The following is an 18,947-nucleotide window of genomic DNA, read 5'->3' on the forward strand; positions in this document are numbered from 1 at the left end:
CCTAGAATTTGGAAAATCTCCCCTGAAGCATAGGCTTATATATAGAGCTCAGCACATGAAACAACACTGCAGCCTCTCAAGCCACATCCTCTCTCATTGCCCTTCACCAGAGACAAGCAAGGTGGCCTAGCCCCTTCCTTCTGGTGGTGAACTGCAGCAAACCTGTCAAAGTCTGGGGCTGGCAGTCTTGTAAGAACCACTTTTGGGGGTTTTTCTGCCTAGTAAAACATGTGAAAGAGATCCCAGCTAATGCCAAGGGCTCTGGTCTCAGTGTGTGGGACAGAGAAGGGCTAAGTTAGAGAAGGTGGCAAACAGAACCTGGGGACCTGCAGCAGCTTGCTGATGTTCTGGAGCTGCTCAGTAAAAGAACCAAAGAGGAGGCTCTGGTGTTTCTGAACTACTGGAGACAGCCCAGCTGAGGCTGTGAAGATGCTGAGGGGCCTGGAGTACCTCTGTCAGGAGGAAAGGCTGAGAGAGCTGGGACTGAAGAAGAACAGACTGAGAGGAGATCTTCCCAATGCTCAGCAAGAGCTAAAAGTGGGGGGCAAGAGGGTGGGGCTAGGCTCTTTTCAATGGTGCCAAATGGCAGGGCAAAGGGGCACAAACCAAGAAGATTCCATCTGAACAGGAGGAGAAAATTCTTTGCTGTGAGGGTGCTGAGCCCTGGAGCAGGCTGCCCGGAGAGGCTGTGGAGTCTTCTACTCTGGAGAGACTCCAACCCCACCTGGGCATTGTGATCCTGGGCAAGCTGCTGTGGGTGCCCCTGCTTCAGCAGGGGATTTGGACAAAGGAGATCCCCAGAGGTCCCTTCCAATCCCCACCACGCTGGGAGCCCAGAATTCCTCTCTTTTAGCTCAAACAGAGAGATTATTTCGGGTCTGCAAGAGAAGCAGAACAAGGGGAGAAAGGGCTGCAGAGCAGCCAGCAGGCAAATCCAGAAGCTGGGGCAGTGACCTGGGATGTGGCTGAGTTCCTCCTTTCACCACAGCCTCCCCAACGTGACTGCAGGCCAGGCTGCTAAGTGTCGCAGTTCCTCATCTCCAAACCCAGGGTGGGGGAGCTGAAAGAGGGAGTTAGCAGCAACACTTTGCAACATGGGGTGAATGGAAAGAGAAAGAGCTGCTGGTAAGCACCAGGAGCAGCATGGATCACAGGAGTAGAATCACAGAATCAGTCAGGATTGGAAAGGAGCACAAGGAGCAGCCAGTTCCAGTGCCCCCTGCCACGGGCAGGGACACCCTACCCTAGATCAGGCTGGCCACAGCCTCCTCCAGCCTGGCCTTAACAACCTCCAGGTGTTTAAACCACCTCCCTGGGCAACCCATTCCAGGCTCTCACCACTCTCATGCTAAAGAACTTTCTCATGTCCAGTCTGAATACTCCTGAAGCTTTCAGAGGATCCTCATCCTGCAAGGCACTCATGGCCTGTGCAGAAGAGCAAGTCCCTGTGTGCACCAGCAGCAAAGGTACAGATGGAGATTTCTTCACTTTCACCACACAATATTTAGGGCTCCACAAATCAAAGGTGGTTGTGGTGCACTAAAAGTGAGGCCCAAGGATACTTTTGCTGCAGACATGAGAAGAAAACCTGTCCCATTTCTACCATACATCCCAAATCCTGTACCTTCAGCTCCTTGCTCTCACAGAATTTCATAGATTGGGGAAAACCTTTAAGCTCCTCAAGTCCAATCCTTAGCTTCACACTGACAAGTCCCTGACTAACCCAAAGCCCTCAGCACAACATCTCAGCACTATGAACTGCTGTGGTTGGAAAGGACCACCAGAATCAGCCAGTCCAACCTTCATCCCAGCATCCTTCATCACCAGACCATAGCCTCAAGCACCACATCCACTCTCCTCTTAAACACCTCTACGGATGGCAACTCCACCACCTCTCTGGGCAGCCTGTTCAGTGCCTGACCACCTGCTCAGGAAAGAACTTCCTCCCAACAGCCAACCTAAACCTCACCTGATGCAACTTGTGGCCATTTCCTCTTGTCCTATCATTAGTAACTGGGGAGAAGAGACCAGCTCCAGCCTCACTACAACCTCCCTTTAGGTAGTTGCAGAGGGCAATAAGATCCCCTCTCAGCCTCCTTTCTGATATCCACTTTCTTTCTTTCGTTTTCCCCACTTAGTCTTCCTCCTTTTCCCCTCCTCTTGAGACCCTTCCAAACAGCACACTCATCAGAAGCTGCAACCTAGTGGAGACAGTTTCAGTTCCTGCCAGTTTGCAGCTTCTTTCTCCCCAGGTCAGCAGAAAAAAAAAAAGAAGAGAAGAAAAAGAGACAAAAAAAAGAACCACCACCAACCACCACCAAAAAACAACAACCCAACCAAAAACAAAACCCGAAGGCAAGCCAACCAGAAGACTTTTAAGAAGAGATCAATGCCCCACCCAGGCGATAGGCATCTTTCGAAATCCTCCAGCCCAAACACACCCACAGAGTCTCTCGCTTTGAGCCTCTTCTCTTCCAGCTGCTTCTTGTACCATAAAGCTCCCTCAAGGAGAGCCCCTACAATACAAACTGCACGAGGGTCCCTCCCCCCAAACCCCCTCCCCAAAAAAAAAAGCCATCCTTCAGCTTGTTTGCCTTCGAGAATCACCACGATCTACCTCACGGTGCTTGGGGAAAGCCTGGTTCAGCTTTTGCAGAGGCTGAAGGATCAGCCGGTTGGATGCTGGGGGGAAAAGAGGGGGAGCCACCACTCTCTGAGCCCCAGCAGCGTCCTCGGTTGCTCAAGGCCATCAGAGGTTGGTTATGTTGGTGGTTTTTTTGCCACACTCCTTGCTTCCCCTTCCCCTTGCCTCGCCCCAGCTTGGGGTGATGTTTCTCCTCCAAACCGTCCGCGTCCTTTAGCTTTCTCTCTCCCCCACCCCCCCCACCCCCCACCCCCCCGCCAAAACAAAAAACCAACAAGCAAACAGCTCCTGGAGGAAACACAGTGGCGACCACCAGAACCAGCAGTGAATTTTAAGCAGGGCTGGGGCGAGGAAATCAGAGCCAGAGGCTCACATCTGGGGCCAGCTCGGAGCCGCTTTGCCTCCTGCTAGCTTCTCCCCCTCTCAAGCCGGGGCAGCGCAGAGCCCCGGGGCAGGAGCTGTCACCGCCGAGCCGCGCAGGTCCCCGGACCCCTATTTCGTAGGAGAGGGAAGCAGGCTGCTGACCACACACTGCCCCCCTAAAAGCAGAGTACAAGCGGGTCGATCAGTTCCCAAGCCGCTCGATATGCTGCTGCAAAGGAAGAGGAGGAGGAAGAGAAGAGAACGAACGCTTCAGGGAGGGGAAACGGAGCCGGACCGCAGCCTCCGGACCCCCGCCATGGGCTGCAGGAGGTCCCCCAAGCCCTCCTGTTCCCCCCCCCCTCCCCCTTACCTTAATAGTGCCGTCCATCTAGAACAACTTCCAGCCGGTACCAGCAATATTCCACACATTGACCCGGTTTAGCCTGCAACCGAAGCCTCCTGAAGTTTGTTCTTTTCCCTGTTCGCTTCCCTCCCTGCCCTGCCAGGGGTTCTGCTTTTTTTCCCCCGTAGCCCCCTCTCCTCCTCTCTCCGAGACGCTCTCTCTCTCTCTCTCTCTCTCTTTCTTTTTTCCCCCCCTTTCTTTAAACTCAGCTTCTCGCAGCGGAGCGAAAGAGACAGTTAACCGGATGAAACGTTTTTTTCTGCTAATTTTGGGAAGTGAAGTCACTCGAGGAGGACTTTCGTCCCTCGGCTGGTCCTGCCTTCTGGGTAGGAAAAAAAAAAACCACCCACCCTTCTCTCTATATATAAATAAATATCTCTCTCTATTTTACGGACAGGATATTTGCTCCATTTAGATAAGAGCAGAACAATAGCTCCTACCTACTGTTTGTCGCCGGAGCTGCCAGCCCAACGCGGACCTTTGCTTTGCACCCCAAAACTGCAGCGGCGAGCGCTGGGTGTCATCCTACTCTTTATTTGAACGCAGGGGTTTGGAGGGGGTTTGCTGGCGGTGGTTTGGTTGTGGGGGTTTTTTTTGGGGGGGGGGGTGGGTTTGTTTGGCTTTTCCTCTCCCTCTCTCTCTCTCTCTTCCCCCCCCCCCTCCTCTTTTGGCTGGAGCAGCTTTAGCCTGACTCACTGAATTTCCGTCTCTCCCCACAGATTTTTTCATTAATGCGTTTTCCAGTAACAAGCAAAATAAAATTATATATATCTATAGCTTCTTTTTTTTTTTTTTTTCCGAGGAGAGTGAACCCAAAAAAATCCAAACAACTACCTCGTAAAGACGATTCGGTGGCGGCAAGCAGAGAAAACTAAGAAGTTTGGCGATTAAAACCTTATATAAATCATATTTCAAGCCCTCTCCTTCATGCTTCCCAGTAAGGAGCGTCCAAGTCCCTGCCAGAAAGGAGCGGTAAGTGCAATAACGCGGGACAGACAAACGGCCCCAGCAATTAGAACCCAGGCTGCAAGTGGGGCTGAGGGCTAGCGGAGGAGACTTCTCCACTCTCACCCTTTCCCTGCACTTCCAATCGTCTCCCGGCTTGGGTTACCGGGCTCTGAAGGATGATGAGGTGGATGGATGGAATCATCGAAGTCCATCCACCTCTCTTCCAGGGCTGGGAACGCTTCTCCCCAGCCTCCTCTCAACAAGGTTCTCGCTAAGCTGTTAAAACCCCACTGAGGTGAGATTAAAAATAATAGATATATATTTTAAATCCACTTTCTAACCTAAAAATACGACCGCAAACATCCCATCAGCTGCACTCCGCGGCAGGAGCGTCAGAGTGGGAGCAGCAAAACCCCCAATCGCCAGCTCCTAAACGTCTCCTTTAGACCTGGAGAAGCCCCTGACGGGCGCTGCTCTCCCGTCCGAACGGGAGCCACCAGCAGACAAGCGACTCGCTCCCCGCAGTGTCCTCTGTTTGGGTTTTTGGGTTATATTTTGGTTGTTTCTCCGGGTTTTTTTTCCGGGAAAATCTGAGCCCTTCCGAAGGAGGCGAAGAAAGCAGACAATAGGCTCCTGCCCTGCGCACCGCTTTCCTGCCCCTTGCACAAACGCCAGCGGAACACATCGCGCAGCGCTCCGCGCGTCCTTCATTCCTCACTTCTGCAAAGAGCCCGAGGAGAGGAGCGGAGGGTGGGAGGAAAACGCAGGGAGAAAAGGAAAGAAAGGTGTCGAGGCAGGAGGAGGACACTCCTGCACGGCAAACATCTCAGGGAAGGGGGGGTGGGGGAGGGAAGAGGATTACCTTGTCCAGTGCCAGTTGTGTCCAGGCTTTTTGTTTGTTTGTTTGTTTCCCCCCCGGTCTTTAGTCCAACAACGGGGAGGGGGAAAAGGGGAAGCGGGGAACGGGGGTGGGGGAAGGAACAAAAATGATATCCAAAAGTTATCTTGCACCCGCCCCTTCCAAAAGGGAAATGCAATAATGCCACTGGTGTTTCTACCGCGGCTGCGGCAGGGATGCTCTATTAATACTTGATTTCTCCCAGCCCCACGCTGGCAGGAGAGAGATGTAGATCCCCCCACTTCGCCCCTCCTTCCCTTCCCCTCCTTGCCCTCCCTCTCCCCCCCCCCCTCCTTTCTCCAAAATTAGCCTCATCAATTCAGCCTCAATTTTTAACTTCAGCTGCAGACACGGGGACTGAACGTGACCAGACCTGGAGGTTTGGGGGGGTTGCTGCTTGCCAGCGATTGAGGCCGTCTGCAGCCAGGAAGGTGAAAAGGAGATGGGGAGGGGGCGGGGGGGAGGCCGGGATGAAGCAGAGGGGACAGCCCGACCTCCCTCCTTCCCTCTTCCCCTGAGTCCCTTCCTCATCCTCCCCCCTGTCTGCTTTACAATCCAGGGGTCTGCGCTGGGGTCCCCGGAGAGCAGCACATCTGGATGCTGCTAGCGGGGTCAGCTCTCCCCCTTGCCTAGGGCCACAAGAACTGGAGTTCAATTAAAAGAAATCACGGTTAACCCTTTGTTTTCCTCATTACTATTTTCCTTCCCCCCTGCCCCCCTCCGCCTCGTAAATAGTCTCCTCTCCACTCGCCCTCCACCCTTACCACATGGCAAGCTGCTGCAGCGAGCAGAAAAGCAAAGAGGTTAAAGGGAAGAGAGGGAAACACATCCTCTCAACCCCCAAATACTTCCCTCTCTAGACAACCCCAAAAACAACGGGGGTGGGGCGTGAAGGAGACGACAGGCTGAGAATTTTAACCACCGAAGGAAAAATGCACCCTGGAAGGAGCCCCTGGACCTCACAGAAGGTTTTGGGGGGCTAGTCTGTGTGAGTGACAGGTCCTGGGTAGGGATGGAGGTGGGGGAGAAGCCACCTGAAAGCTCGCCCAACCTTTCCCAATCCTCCTTTTCCCAGCTCCAACGCAAGCCCCACATCCTCGGTGGATCCCAAAGGCTGGAAGATGTCAAACAGACCCCCCCCCCACCTCCCACCCCCTCCAGCCCATCTAGAGATATTTTAGGAGCCTAACACTGCATTTTATAGCCAGACGGGCACCGGGAACACACCACCCCCGCCCCGGGGTATTTTGCATGTCTGAGGATGGCTCGAAACTAAGCGACCTCGGGTCGCTTGTTAGACCGGGTCTGCCGAGGCTGATCCCGGGTTTACCTCTCCTGTTTGGTCTAAAATAAGTTTTGAGGCGAGTCCAAGAGATAAAGCGATGAGAGGAGCTGCTAAGCACTGTAACAGACAATCTGTTTTCCTCCCAACCAATGGAATAATGGAAGCTTTGCTTCAGCTTTTCGGTTTTGACTTGCCTTAAAAAACACACACATACACTCCAAACCCCTCAATGTTATCTGCAGCTCTCTGGGAAAAGCTGGAATATTCCTAACCTCCGTGAGCCAAGCTCCGAATCACACCAGGTGATTGCTGGGCGGTGAAACTGCTGGAGAGGGAGGGAAGAGAGGGAGGGGAGAGGAAAAGCCGTGGCTGGGCACGGGATGCTGAGAAATGCCCGACGTTGGGATGCATATGTAAAGGAATCAAGATCTGATTCATGTGGTTACCACCAGACATCTGGGAAAGCATTTGGTCTTGACAGCCACGGAAGATTTCAGGCGCTTCCACTGGGACAGGCTGGTAGAAATCGGTTCCTCCTCACTTACTGTGATTGTTTTTCACTCTCCTTATGAATGAAGTTAAATTCTCCAGCCACCTTTTTAATTAGGCTGAGATTTGGCATCTCCACACTTCCTTTCTTTATCCTTTTCACTGCGTTACACCAAGCGCAGCCTTGCACAGAGGAGGTGAAACTGCTGGATCTATGTGATCAGGCTGAAGTTAATAAGGCTTTTAGGGGGGAATTTGCACCAGGGCTGCTCACATCCAGTATCAAAGGAGTTAATTTCTTGCTGTAGTTCAACCTCGGACCTTCTCGGGACTACCTAACCTCAGAGATGTGCATTTTCCCCCTCACCAATTCAGGCAGGATTAGCTCTCATCACATCATAATTAAAGCAGTCAACTTATTCCAGAGGAACAAACATCATGCAAACCTTCCTGGGCCTCACTTGCAGCTCAGAGGGATTCCTTTTGGAGGATGGGAAAAGAATTTGCCTTATTTCTTACCCGAACAGCACCAGCTGAGCTCTGCTTAACTCCCAGTCTGGGACTGTGGTTTGAGCTAAGAGGGCGAATAGGGGAAGGGGAGCCTCAGAAACCAACCACACCTTGATTATATGGCTAGAAAATGGCTCATTTCCCATTCATTAGCCACTAAGTGGGACAATAGCTATGTTTTTCTTAATTAGTTTCCTTTCTACAGGCATTTACATACCTTGTGCTAGGTATTTTGCTGTGCATGTCCTCTCTATATAAACATTTCACATATATTGTCTCATCTCTATCATACTTATAATATTTACTATCATTTGTCACCCCCACAGCTGTATCTGCAGGAGGTCAGGGGCTATTCTGCTCCAGTCTTGACCCCACCAGCTTCAGAAAACATTTAAAACATTCAGACCTGAGTTTTCTCCAGCACCAGCTCCATGCTGGAACAAAAAACTCACTGTTTTTTATTTTCTAAACCTCACATTCTCACAAGTGTAAAAAACAAATAAAACAAAGCCAAAGCAATAAATCACCCCAAAACTACAGCCCTGGGATATCTTGAGTGCTGTGTCCAGTTCTGGGCTCCTCAATTCCAAAGAGATGTTGAGGTGCTGGAAGGTGTCCAGAGCAGGGCAGCAAGGCTGGGGAGGGGCTTGGAGCACAGCCCTGTGAGGAGAGGTTGAGGGAGCTGGGGGTATGCAGCCTGCAGCAGAGGAGGCTCAGGGCAGAGCTCATTGCTGGCTACAACTACCTGAAGGGAGGCTGTAGCCAGCTGGGCAGCCAGGGACAGAAGAAGGGGACACAGCCTCAAGTTGTGCCTGGGGGGAAGTCCAGGCTGGATGTTAGAAGGAAGTTGTTGTCAGAGAGAGTGATTGGCATCGGAATGGGCTGCCCAGGGAGATGGTGGAGTTGTTATCTCTGAAGGTGTTGAAGCCACGCCTGGCTGGGGCACTTAGTGCCATGGTCTGGATGACTGGATAGGGCTAGGTGCTAGGTTGGGCTGGCTGAGCTTCGAGGTCTCTTCCAACCTGGTTGATTCTATGATTCCACCCATAGAAATGAATCCTGATCCTAAACAAACCTAACGTGGCAAACCTCTGCTCTGCTAGAGCACTAAAATGAAGCAGTGGAGTTTTCCTGACTCACAAATAAAAGATTGAGTCCCTCCTGCTCCTTGGCCTACAGGAACAACCCCTGGGATTTGGGAGCTTGAAGCTGGAAAGTTATTCCCTGCTGATCACTGCTAAAGAAAACATAACATCTGAAAAGCAGTGGGGAGAAGATGTTTTGAAGCTGCCTCTCAAACGAGCAGGGCACAAGCAGCATCCTGCTTGGTTTCCTTTGAGCTCCACATCCCAGGAAACCAGCCCCTTGCCCTCTTTTCCTCCCCTTCAGCCTACAATTATCGACCAAACAAAAATACTGGAAGGGCAAAAGCAAAACAACAAAAAAAGAAGAAACAGCACCAAAAAAAAACCCAACCCCAAACCCCAGGCTGCAGCACACTGGCTCTGAATGTCTGGCCCCTTGCTTGAGGCCATAATTAATTTGAGATTTATTTTTATTGGAGGAGCCCAGACTCGTCTGACCTTAGCCAAACACGACTCCAGCGAGACCCTTGATGCGCTTGAACGGAATGGAATCGTTCTCTCCAACTTCTCTTCTTCAGGCCTCCAAGCCTGCTTTGAATTTGTTCCCTCAGACCTCAGCTATTTGGAGATTTGCAGCAAAGATTATTATTGTTCCCCCCCCTTTAAGAGTTCATTTTTCTTCCTTTTTTTCCCTCCTTTCTCTCTAGAGGCAGAGCTGGAATACACAGCAGAGATGTGGTGCTAAGGGACGTGGTTTAACAGCAGAGTTGGTAGGGTTAGAGAGCAGTTGGACTTGATAAACTTAAAGCCTTTTCCAACCCAAATGATTCCATGATTCAATGAAATTCCCTGGATCCAGCATATTGGGGGATGCTTTCCTTCAAACGGAGCCAGGAGGCAGGGAGGGAGATGGGTTGGTGCTGTCTATAGGCAGAATCACTCCAAAAGCTCAGCCCTGGTGCCCCAGAGCCTGGTTTCTTTTAGAAAGCTCCACAATGCTGCCTTGCCAGGAGAGAAACAACATTTCCCCACCTTCTCCAGAACAGAAACTATGTTTTCCTCATCTTCTTCACCCAAATCCCAACTGGAAGTAAACCAGGGAAGAAGCCATCCCAGCCCTTCCCCACCGTGAGCATGGGAGGAGAGAAATCCAAGCAGTGTCTTGGAAGTAAAGAGGAGATGAAATGATTCCAACCCTTCTCCACATAGAGAATGGAGGGGGGAAAAGGAGATGAAATGATTCCAACCCTTCACACTGGGAATGGAGGAGGGGGAAGGAGATGAAATGATTCCAACCCTTCTCCACGTTAGGAATGGAGTAGGGGGGAGGCAGGATTGGCTGGACAGTGGGAAATGGAAAGGGTGTTTTTTCTGTTTGAAATGAGGAGGGAGGTGCAAACAAGAGCTATGTCCTCCAGCCTCTTGTTGTCACAAAGCATTAATCAACGACCTGCTAAAGTCTAACAACTTCTCTGCCTCCAGAAATGAGCGCCAGAGGAAGAAAGGGAAAGGAACTGGAGTCGGTTAATCATCACGACCTGAGTGCTCACACAGCTACTGCAAACTGCACCTTCTCTGGAGGTGCCTGGCCCCAGGTGGGAGGTCCCAAGTGTCCCAAACCGGGATGGGAGGGGCTGAAATGCTAAGCTGAGATAAAACAGGTCCTTGAAGGCTTTGTTTCCCCCTTTTCTCCCAAGCTAAGTTCCTCCAGCTCTTCCTAAGAGCAGGTTTGGGTCTGCTCTACATGCCCCCAGCATCCCTGAGCACCTATGGGATGGGCACAGGTCCTTCTGCTCACCTTCCCCTTGGCTTACTCATCAGGCATCATCCCTGATGCAAAGAACCCTATGGAATAACGGGATACTCTTCCCTTGCAACCTGTTCAGTGGGAAAAAGTGATGTGTCCATGTCAGGGTCTGTTGGTGTTGCTTGCTCTGAAGCAAATCCCACTGTTTTGTCCTTAAGAAAGAACCCCAACCAAATCCTTCTCTCTCTCCAGGGCTTCTGTCAACCTTCCAAGCAGAGCAAAGGCAAGAACAACCCAAATATTGTTTCCAGCCACCCAGACTCTTGTGCCTCCGTGAATATGCTCCTTTGTGCTCCACCACAAACGTTATGGCTGTGTGAAATCTGTTTGCAAAGCGAGGAGACCTACGCTTGCAGGGTGGAAAGGAGGGGAAAAGCAGGGATGATGCCAGGATCCCTGCTCCTGTGGGATGGGGAGTGCTGCTATCCTCTCCTTTGGCTTCTCCACTGATCAAGAGACTTTACCCTCAAACAGGCAGGGCTGGCAGCCAGAAAAGGGACTCCAAGAGAAGAGGGACGGGGTGGTGTCATCCTAGTTCTGGAAGGTTCAGCCCTGCCCTAGGGTGTTGAAGCTGGACTGGCACCTGGAAAAGGGGCTTCAGGAGCAGGGACGTTCACTCTGGAACTGGAGGGTTCACCCCAGCCCCAGGAGGTTCACCCAAAACCTGCAGAGCTCTAAGAGTTGGAGAGGGCAGGGGAAGGAGTTGGGTTTACAAACTGGGGAACTGAAAGCAGAAGCAATGACACTGTGCAGGGAAGGGAGGGCTAGAAGAGGAGATGAGCATAAGAAAAGCTTGGATGAACAACACCACCACCCCCCCAATTACTCTTCTACAACCTCTGCACACTCATTAAACCACAGACTGGCAGTGCAGAAGGGGAGTGGAGGCTGCTGTGGCCTTGAGTAACTTGTAGCAATGGTAATAATTAAAAATTCACTATTCAGAGGTCATGTTGCTTTGCTTAGAGCCCTAATTCCTTCCATACCCCCACAGCCAGGATTCCAGGGCTGTCTTTCAAGATCTAATTTCCCAATTATCTGACATGTTTCATTCTCTAAAGTCAAATGCTGGCGTTTAGATGAGATTAGCACCCTCAGATACACTGTCAGTTATTGAGTACTCACAGATCAGCACATCCCATAATGGCATGAGGGATAGAAATGCTTTATCAGTTACACAGAACAAGCCAGAAAGGACCAAAAATGACTTTTTATAGTTGTGATTTCCTACCCCTTGATCACAGCAAGAGGTGTGAGGGAGAAGATTGGGTAGTCCTGGCATGAGGTCCTAGAGGACCTTACATACAGATCCATACATCCTTTGATGTAAACCAAGGTTACAACCCTTGAGAAGCTCAACTTCACCAGTGTGACTCAACATAAAGCATCCTTGTTAAAGCAGTCAGTTCTAAACCTGAAATCCTCCTTCAGCCCCATTCCTCCCTTTAGCATTTTGAAAGCCATGACCAGAAAAAAAACAACCCAGCACAGCCTGAAGGTTATTTTGCACCCCAGGGGGATGGCAGGGAATTTGTTGCTCCTGGGGAGCACCCTGCTAGCAACCCCCTCTCAGTTCTGGCATTTTTCAGTTCAAGGCTCAGAACAAACATGAAGTTTATCTACACCATGCAGTTGTCCAAGAGAATTTATAGAAGATGCTGCCCCCAATCTTGCTGTTTTTTTTCTGCTGTGTAACAGGGGTAGTGTACACATCATGAGCTGGGACCCCAGGAAGGCCATAAATAACCTCATCCTTTCTCCCACTAGACAAGCAAGTGAAGTTTTTGTCTTGGAGAAGGAATGACACGAAAGGAAATGATAACAAGGAAAAGATCTGGGAAGAGAGGAGAGCTGGAGGTCAGTCTTCTGCTTGCCAAATCTCTCACCCACTACCACTGCAGAAGTCCTCAAAGGTCAGGTGCTGGCTAAGTCTGAGCAGTGACCTACTCTTACTTCATATTTGAACAAGTGGTGGAAGAGAGTTGAAATGTCCTGCTCAGAACACCAAGCATCCACACCCACCTTCCCTAACTACCTGCCTAGATCATCACTCAATCCCATTTCTACCTATGAATTGGTCACTGCTGTGATCCCTGGTGGCTCTGGATGCATTTGAGTCAGTGGAAGCTGTCACCAAACTCTCTGAGGACAGAGATCATCCCAACCCTTGTGTGTAAGGTTCTAATTCTCCTGTGTTTAGAATCATAGAACCAGTCAGGGTTGGAAGGGATCACCAGGATCAGCCAGTTCCAACCCCCTGCCATGGGTAGGGACACCTCACACTAGATCAGGCTGTCCAGAGCCTCATCCAGCCTGGCCTTAAACACCTCCAGGGAGGAGGCTTCAACTACCTCCCTGGGCAACCCCTTCCAGGCTCTCACCACTCTCATGCTGAACAACTTCTCACATCCAGTCTGACTCTCCCCATTTCCAGCTTTGTTCCATTCCCTCCAGCCCTATCCCTACCTGACAGCCTACAAAGTCCCTCCCCAGCTTTCTTGTAGCCCCCTTCAGATACTGAAGAGTCACAATAAGGTCAGCTGGGAGATTTCTCCTCTCCAGGCTGCACAGCCTAAACTCTTTCAGTCTCTCCTCAGAGCAGAGCAGCTCCATCCCTCTGAGCATCCTTGTGGTGTTCAACCATGTTCCTAAAGAACAACCTCGCTGCTCTGAATGATCTATTTTGCACCACTGGTGCTGAGTTGCCCAATTTAAAACTCTTAAGAGTCAATGGGAGATGTTTCCTTTGTCTTCAGAAGACTTTGGCTCAGTCTTCAGAGACTCCTGTCAGAATCCTGTTGAGTTTAAGCCCAGGAACAAGTCACTTCACTGGTGTGAAGGAAGCTTTACAGATCAACCAGCAGAGTCAAGGTCCTTGCCCAAAATAATGGCAACTGAGGATGAAGGGTTGGAATAAAAGGTCAGAATCACACAGCTCATTCATCCCTTCACCTCTGAAACACTGGATACAAGTCCAGCCCCAAACTGATGGGAAGAGAGACTTGTCCAAGCACTCTGCCTGCAGGACTGTCTGTGATGAGAAGGCTCTCACAACACAGTAATGGACAGGCTCACCCAATCCAGATGGAATGCGACACTGTTTAGGCCTGGATCTTGGTTCCACTTAATTCAAAAGGAATTCTGAGGCTGGGTGTACTCTCCTGACCAAAGGCAACAATACCATAAGATAGGATGTCAAAGGACCTTCATCTCTTCATTGTAAACAGAAACCAGCTCAGATCACTTCCCCCATAGCCATTCATGTTAAAGCCAGGCATGGATTATGCAATGTCTTTCTTGCCTGGGACTTGGAGTGGTTTTGCTTTAGTGAGACTTGGATTTCTGTTTCCCACAGCTTCTATTCTCCAGATTCTGCTCTAAAGCTACACAAGCTTAATAAACAGAATTGAATCACCAACATGCCCTGAAACATTGAGTTAGGAATACCAACCACTGGGGTTATACCAAATGAATGCACAAACCTGACTGCTCCTGGTTGGATTTGCTCTAGAAACCTGGCTCAGAGAGCCACACAACTTCACCCAGTCAAGGAACACAACTAAAGTCATACAAGCCAGGAGTCATCCCACCACACTTCCATTTTAAATGCTGACAGCCCTAACAAAGTGCCCCCAAAATGAGTCATAGCCAAGGGATCATAGAATCAAGATGGTTGAAAGAGAGCTCCAAGCTCAGCCAGTCCAACCTAGCACCCAGCCCTACCCAAGCAACCAGACCATGGCACTAAGTGCCCCAGCCAGGCTTGGCTTCAACACCTCCAGCCACAGCCACTCTACCACCTCCCTGGGCAGCACATTCCAATGCCAATCACTCTCTCTGACAACAACTTCCTCCTAACATCCAGCCTGAATCTGCCCTGGCACAGCTTGAGACTGTGTCCCCTTGTTCTATTGCTGCTTGCCTAAGAGAAGAGCCCAACCTCCACCTGGCTACGACCTCCCTTCAGGTAGCTGCAGACAGCAATGAGCTCTGCCCTGAGCCTCCTCTTCTGCAGGCTGCACACCCCCAGCTCCCTCAGCCTCTGGAGTAGGCACAGAAATCATTCTCCACATTCTGCTCTAAAGCTATACAAGCTTAATAAACAGAATTGAATCACCAACATGCCCTGAAGCATTGAGTTAGGAGTATGCTTTGGGGGGATACCAACTGAATGTGCAAACCTGACTGTTCCTGGTCAGATCTGCCCTAGAAACCTGGCCCAGAGCGCTGCACAACTTCACCCAGTCAAGGAACACAACTAAAGCCACATGAGCCAGGAGTCATCCCACCACACTTCCATTTCAAATGCTGATAGCTCTAACAAAGTGCTCCCAACATGAGTCATAGCCGAGGGATTAGGCACAGAAATCATGCAGTGAATAATTACCAGTGTAGAGGGATGGGAAAAATCACAGTTGGTGCATGGATCTTTGATTAAAAGGGAGATAAAAATAATAACAAAGTCAATTCCTGTACTGAATTACACATTACAAATTATCCAGCCAGCTCTAGCTAACACCCTTCTGTCTTTCTTCATGGAGAAGAGGAGGCTTGTGGTTTAGATTTCCCCTGCATGTTGCCTGGCCTTAAACATGTAACCCAGATGTCCCAGGCTTGCTTTATTTACATTCTTGGGAGCTGTTGTGGAAAATAACTTAGATGATGTCAAATATGATATAGTGATTGGTGGAGGCATAAAGGGACAAGGCTGTGCCAGCCCTTCTTTGGGGTACTTGATAGAGGTATAAAGGGACAAGACTGTGCCAGCCATTCTCTGGGGTACTTGATGGAGGTATAAAGGGACAAAGCTGTGCCAGCTCTTCTCTGGGGTACCCAATGGACATATAAAGGGACAAGGTTGTGCCAACTCTTCTCTGGGGTACCTGGTGGAGGTATAAAGGGACAAGGCTGTGCCAGCCATTCTCTGGGGTACCTGGTGGAGGTATAAAGGGACAAGGCTGTGCCAGACCTTCTCTGGGGTACCTGGTGGAGGCATAAAGGGACAAGGCTGTGCCAGACCTTCTCTGGGGTACCTGGTGGAGGTATAAAGGGACAAGGCTGTGCCAGCCTTTCTTTGGGGTTTGTTTTCATCTTTAGGTAGAAGTGGCCCACCAAAGTACCTTCTAAGATCAATTTTGCATATATTTATATATCCAACCACTCAAGAGGGTAGGATCAGTAGCATCTGGCACTAACTGATAGCAACAAAGCCAAATGAAGTCCTTTTCTCATGACTTCTATGAAAGCATCACACAAGGAAAACCATAAGACTGGAAGGAATCCCAGTGTTATATTGCCTTGCCTGGTGTGACAACTCACTTCTTCACTGACTGGAAGAGATGTTTTGGTTTAACTCATTAAATGTTTCCCTCCCTCTCCCTAAATCCATTTTGAACTGTACCTTTCAGAGCCCTGTCACTCGGCGTATCATCTTGCACACTGAATGCAGGAGTTGGGCAGAAGAGGAGAGAGGGATATTAAATGACACTTAGCTCTGGTTTGGGGCTAAATGGTATCTAGGAAGTCAGAAAACTGGAAGCCAATTTAAGAAACCACTATGATATAAGGCTGGCAGCTCACCACTGCTGTCTTATTGCTTTCAGAGCAGCAACCCACTGCTATAATGCGGCTCAGGATGCTCTCACTCTAACACCACTTAGAACACAAACCATCAAACATCAACCAGTTATAAACACCAAAACCACTTTAACATATTGCTGATCCCTGATGATACAGCTTTTAGCTCAAGCCCACATAGCTCCACAACAATAGCTGTGATACTTGAGACTTTTAACTGCTGGAGAAAGAGATTTTCTCTGCTAAGATGCACTGAGAACAGGAACAAGGTTTGCAATTGACACGGTGAGGTTTTGGAGGATTGTAACTTTGGACATTACCTGTTTAAAGATGCTGTCATGTCTTACCTTGACGTAAGACGAAGTGTCTGGGACAGTCTGAAACATCCTTACTTGTTTAAGGGATGTATTTAAAGGTCCTAAAATCGACCTGAAACGAAGAAAGCAAACCAAATTAGATGAGTGTCTAGAAAGAAAAGAAGAAACCAAGTCTTGCTTAAGGATTAGTAGTTAAAGAGAAGCGATGAAGCCTCCAACGTGCCTCGAAAAAGGCTCCGAGAAACATCCACCACAGTAACTAACAGCTAATTAATAGGCAGGACTTCCTAAAGCCCAGTTTTATTTCTCTGCTTTCACAAACGCTGCGGTTTTGCTTTTGGATTCCTCTTCCTCGGGGAAAAGAACCTACTTCGCTTTCAACCAGGAGGAGGTGGAGTGAGGGAGAAAACCGTTTGACGTTTGATTAACGGAATTTCTGCTCCAACAATTAAAACCCGGCTGAAATACTCGTGTTCTCATGTCGAGACCAGTTAACCCTATTGACTTGTAGCAGTTGCCTTTCGCGACTCATTGAAACCAGCCCGAGCCATTAACCCACCGGCCTCGCTTGATTTAAAGAACCTTTCTCACCGCTAATAATTAAACAATAAATTTAACCTTCCCTCCACCCCCCACCCCCCCAAAAAAAAAGGGGAAAAATAAAATTAGCGAGCGGAAATATCCTTCCAAACAGCAATAAACCCCCCTAAGCTTGACAGACTATTTCGGATAAAGCTCATCTCTTCTATGCTTCTAAGACAGGGATTTTCCCCCCCCTTGCCTCTGCTCCCCTCCCCAATCATCATTACACAGATTAACGTCGACCGTCCAAAACGTACTGGGAAAAGAAACCTGCCCTCGCTAAAATATCCCACAAGGATTTTTTTTCCTACGAGTTTAGGTCTTTATTCCCTTTGGAAAGCGCCAGAAAGCAATTAGCTGACTGTAATTAGTGCATCGTTAAGAAGGAGGATTCCCGTTCCCCACTCCCCTGCCTTTAGCAGCTTCTCACTGCTGCTCTTTCGCAGGTCCCCGGGTGGAAAGGCGGGGGGAAAATTGGCATTTAGGCAGAATTTGCTACGGGATCAAAAATCATCCTGCAGAGGGGGAAACACGCTTCAAAGCTGCGCACAAGCGGTGAGCGCCCTGGGCTGGGGGTTGTTTTTAAATCAAGATTTCCAACGAAACCTGTGAGGGCTCAATTTTGCATCCAGCGAGCTCTGTCCGGCTTCAAAATAGCCCAGACATTGCTTAAGCATGAAGTCCTCTCCTTTGGTTAATGAAGGAGCCCGCACCGCTGTTTCTGCTTCCCAAGCCGGGGGGATAATCCCGTTGAACACCCTTCCTTACCCCCAGCATCGTCAAAGAGCAGGGAAACACCTCCGCCCCCTCCCCCAAATTAAAATCAGCTTCAAAACACCTGAAAATAAACGCAGAGAGGGGGAAAAAAAAACCCAACCAACCAACCAAACCCCTAAAAGACCAAACAAAACCAAACCCCCAAATCCTAACCAACCTAGAAACGAACAAACCGCACCGAAATAAAACCAAACAAAACCCAAACCAGCTCTGGAAAAGGCAAAATCCTCTCTCTGCCCATAAAGCCCCCCCCGTTTGATTTGTATGGATTTGGGGAGCATTTGCTGGGCGGCCAGCTGGCAGAGGGGCAGCCGCTTCCAAAAAGGGACAATGTGTTTCTGATAAGTCCAATTCCTTCTCTCTGTCCTCCTCCCCTCCTAACGCATTCCAGTTTCTTTTGCTGCTGAGCTTGCGACTCGGGGAGGGGGGAGAGGTTGTAAGGGGAGGCAGAAGGTGATTTTGCTCAGCCAGTGAACTTTCTAGGGTGAAGGATTCACATATCAGGGGGGCTTGACCCCCTCTTTAGCTCTCCCCCCATCACCACCCTCCTATAATTCTCAATAAATTCTATTTGGAGGCAGCCTTCAGGAGGCTGCTGTGGGTTATATATCAATCGCATCATAAAAGGGCCTTTTAAAAGCCACTTTCAGACTCGCTTCTCCCTTTTTTTTATTCCTAGTATTTAAACGACTCACCTTTTATACCCTTTCCCCTCAACCAGCGGCAGCCCCGCTTGTAAAAATCCAGGTTGAGACCCCAAAAGAGAACTCCCCACCAGTCCTGGGTTACTACCCTGCCGCTGCAGCTTTGCCAAAGAGGAGAGTTTAAATTTGGGGAGCTCCAGAGCGGCGTTGAAGTGAAATTTCCCAGCCCGTCCAGACAGGCTGCATCAACCAGGCATTTCCTCAGGGGGCTTCTGTAATGCTCGCAGCTCCAGGATGTGTTTTCCTTTCCCTCTCTTCTGTGCCCTCTACTTTTCGTTTGATTTCCGTTTTTGCCTTGTTTTTTTCCCCACCTCCCCTCCTTATCAATATTTCAGCTGCTCCCTCAGATTAATCGTAGCTCGCTGACATCTTCACCTGGAGCCAATCGCGAATTTAAAGAGCGACCAAAATAAAAAGAGGAGGAGGGGTTAAAAAAAAAAAAAAAGAAAGAAAGAAAATTCACAACTTTCTTCACTTTCTTTACCAAATATTGCCGAGGAGTCAAACCGAAAAGAGACGCTGAGTGGAGCTCAAGTGCTGCTTTAACCCTCCCCCCCC

General features: G+C 49.6%; 1 protein-coding gene across 2 annotated transcripts in view; it reads right to left on the reverse strand.

Moving 5' to 3' along the window:
• The window catches only part of FLI1 (Fli-1 proto-oncogene, ETS transcription factor), a 112,690-nt gene extending 94,041 nt beyond the window's left edge, over positions 1-18,649 (reverse strand). Inside the window, exons 1-2 of one of the 2 annotated variants that reach the window (XM_064173140.1) lie at positions 18,381-18,649; positions 16,357-16,438 (exon numbers count right to left, since the gene is read on the reverse strand). In XM_064173140.1, coding sequence (XP_064029210.1) covers positions 16,357-16,395 — 39 coding nt within the window. In that variant the 5' untranslated portion in view covers positions 16,396-16,438; positions 18,381-18,649. Of the gene's footprint in view, positions 1-3,377; positions 3,451-16,356; positions 16,441-18,380 lie in introns of those variants that run through there. The other variant, XM_064173141.1, reaches the window with a different exon arrangement.
• Between the last annotated feature and the right edge of the window lie 298 nt (positions 18,650-18,947).

This window comes from Pogoniulus pusillus, chromosome 38 (assembly GCF_015220805.1).
Source record: "Pogoniulus pusillus isolate bPogPus1 chromosome 38, bPogPus1.pri, whole genome shotgun sequence".
NCBI lineage: Eukaryota > Metazoa > Chordata > Aves > Piciformes > Lybiidae > Pogoniulus > Pogoniulus pusillus.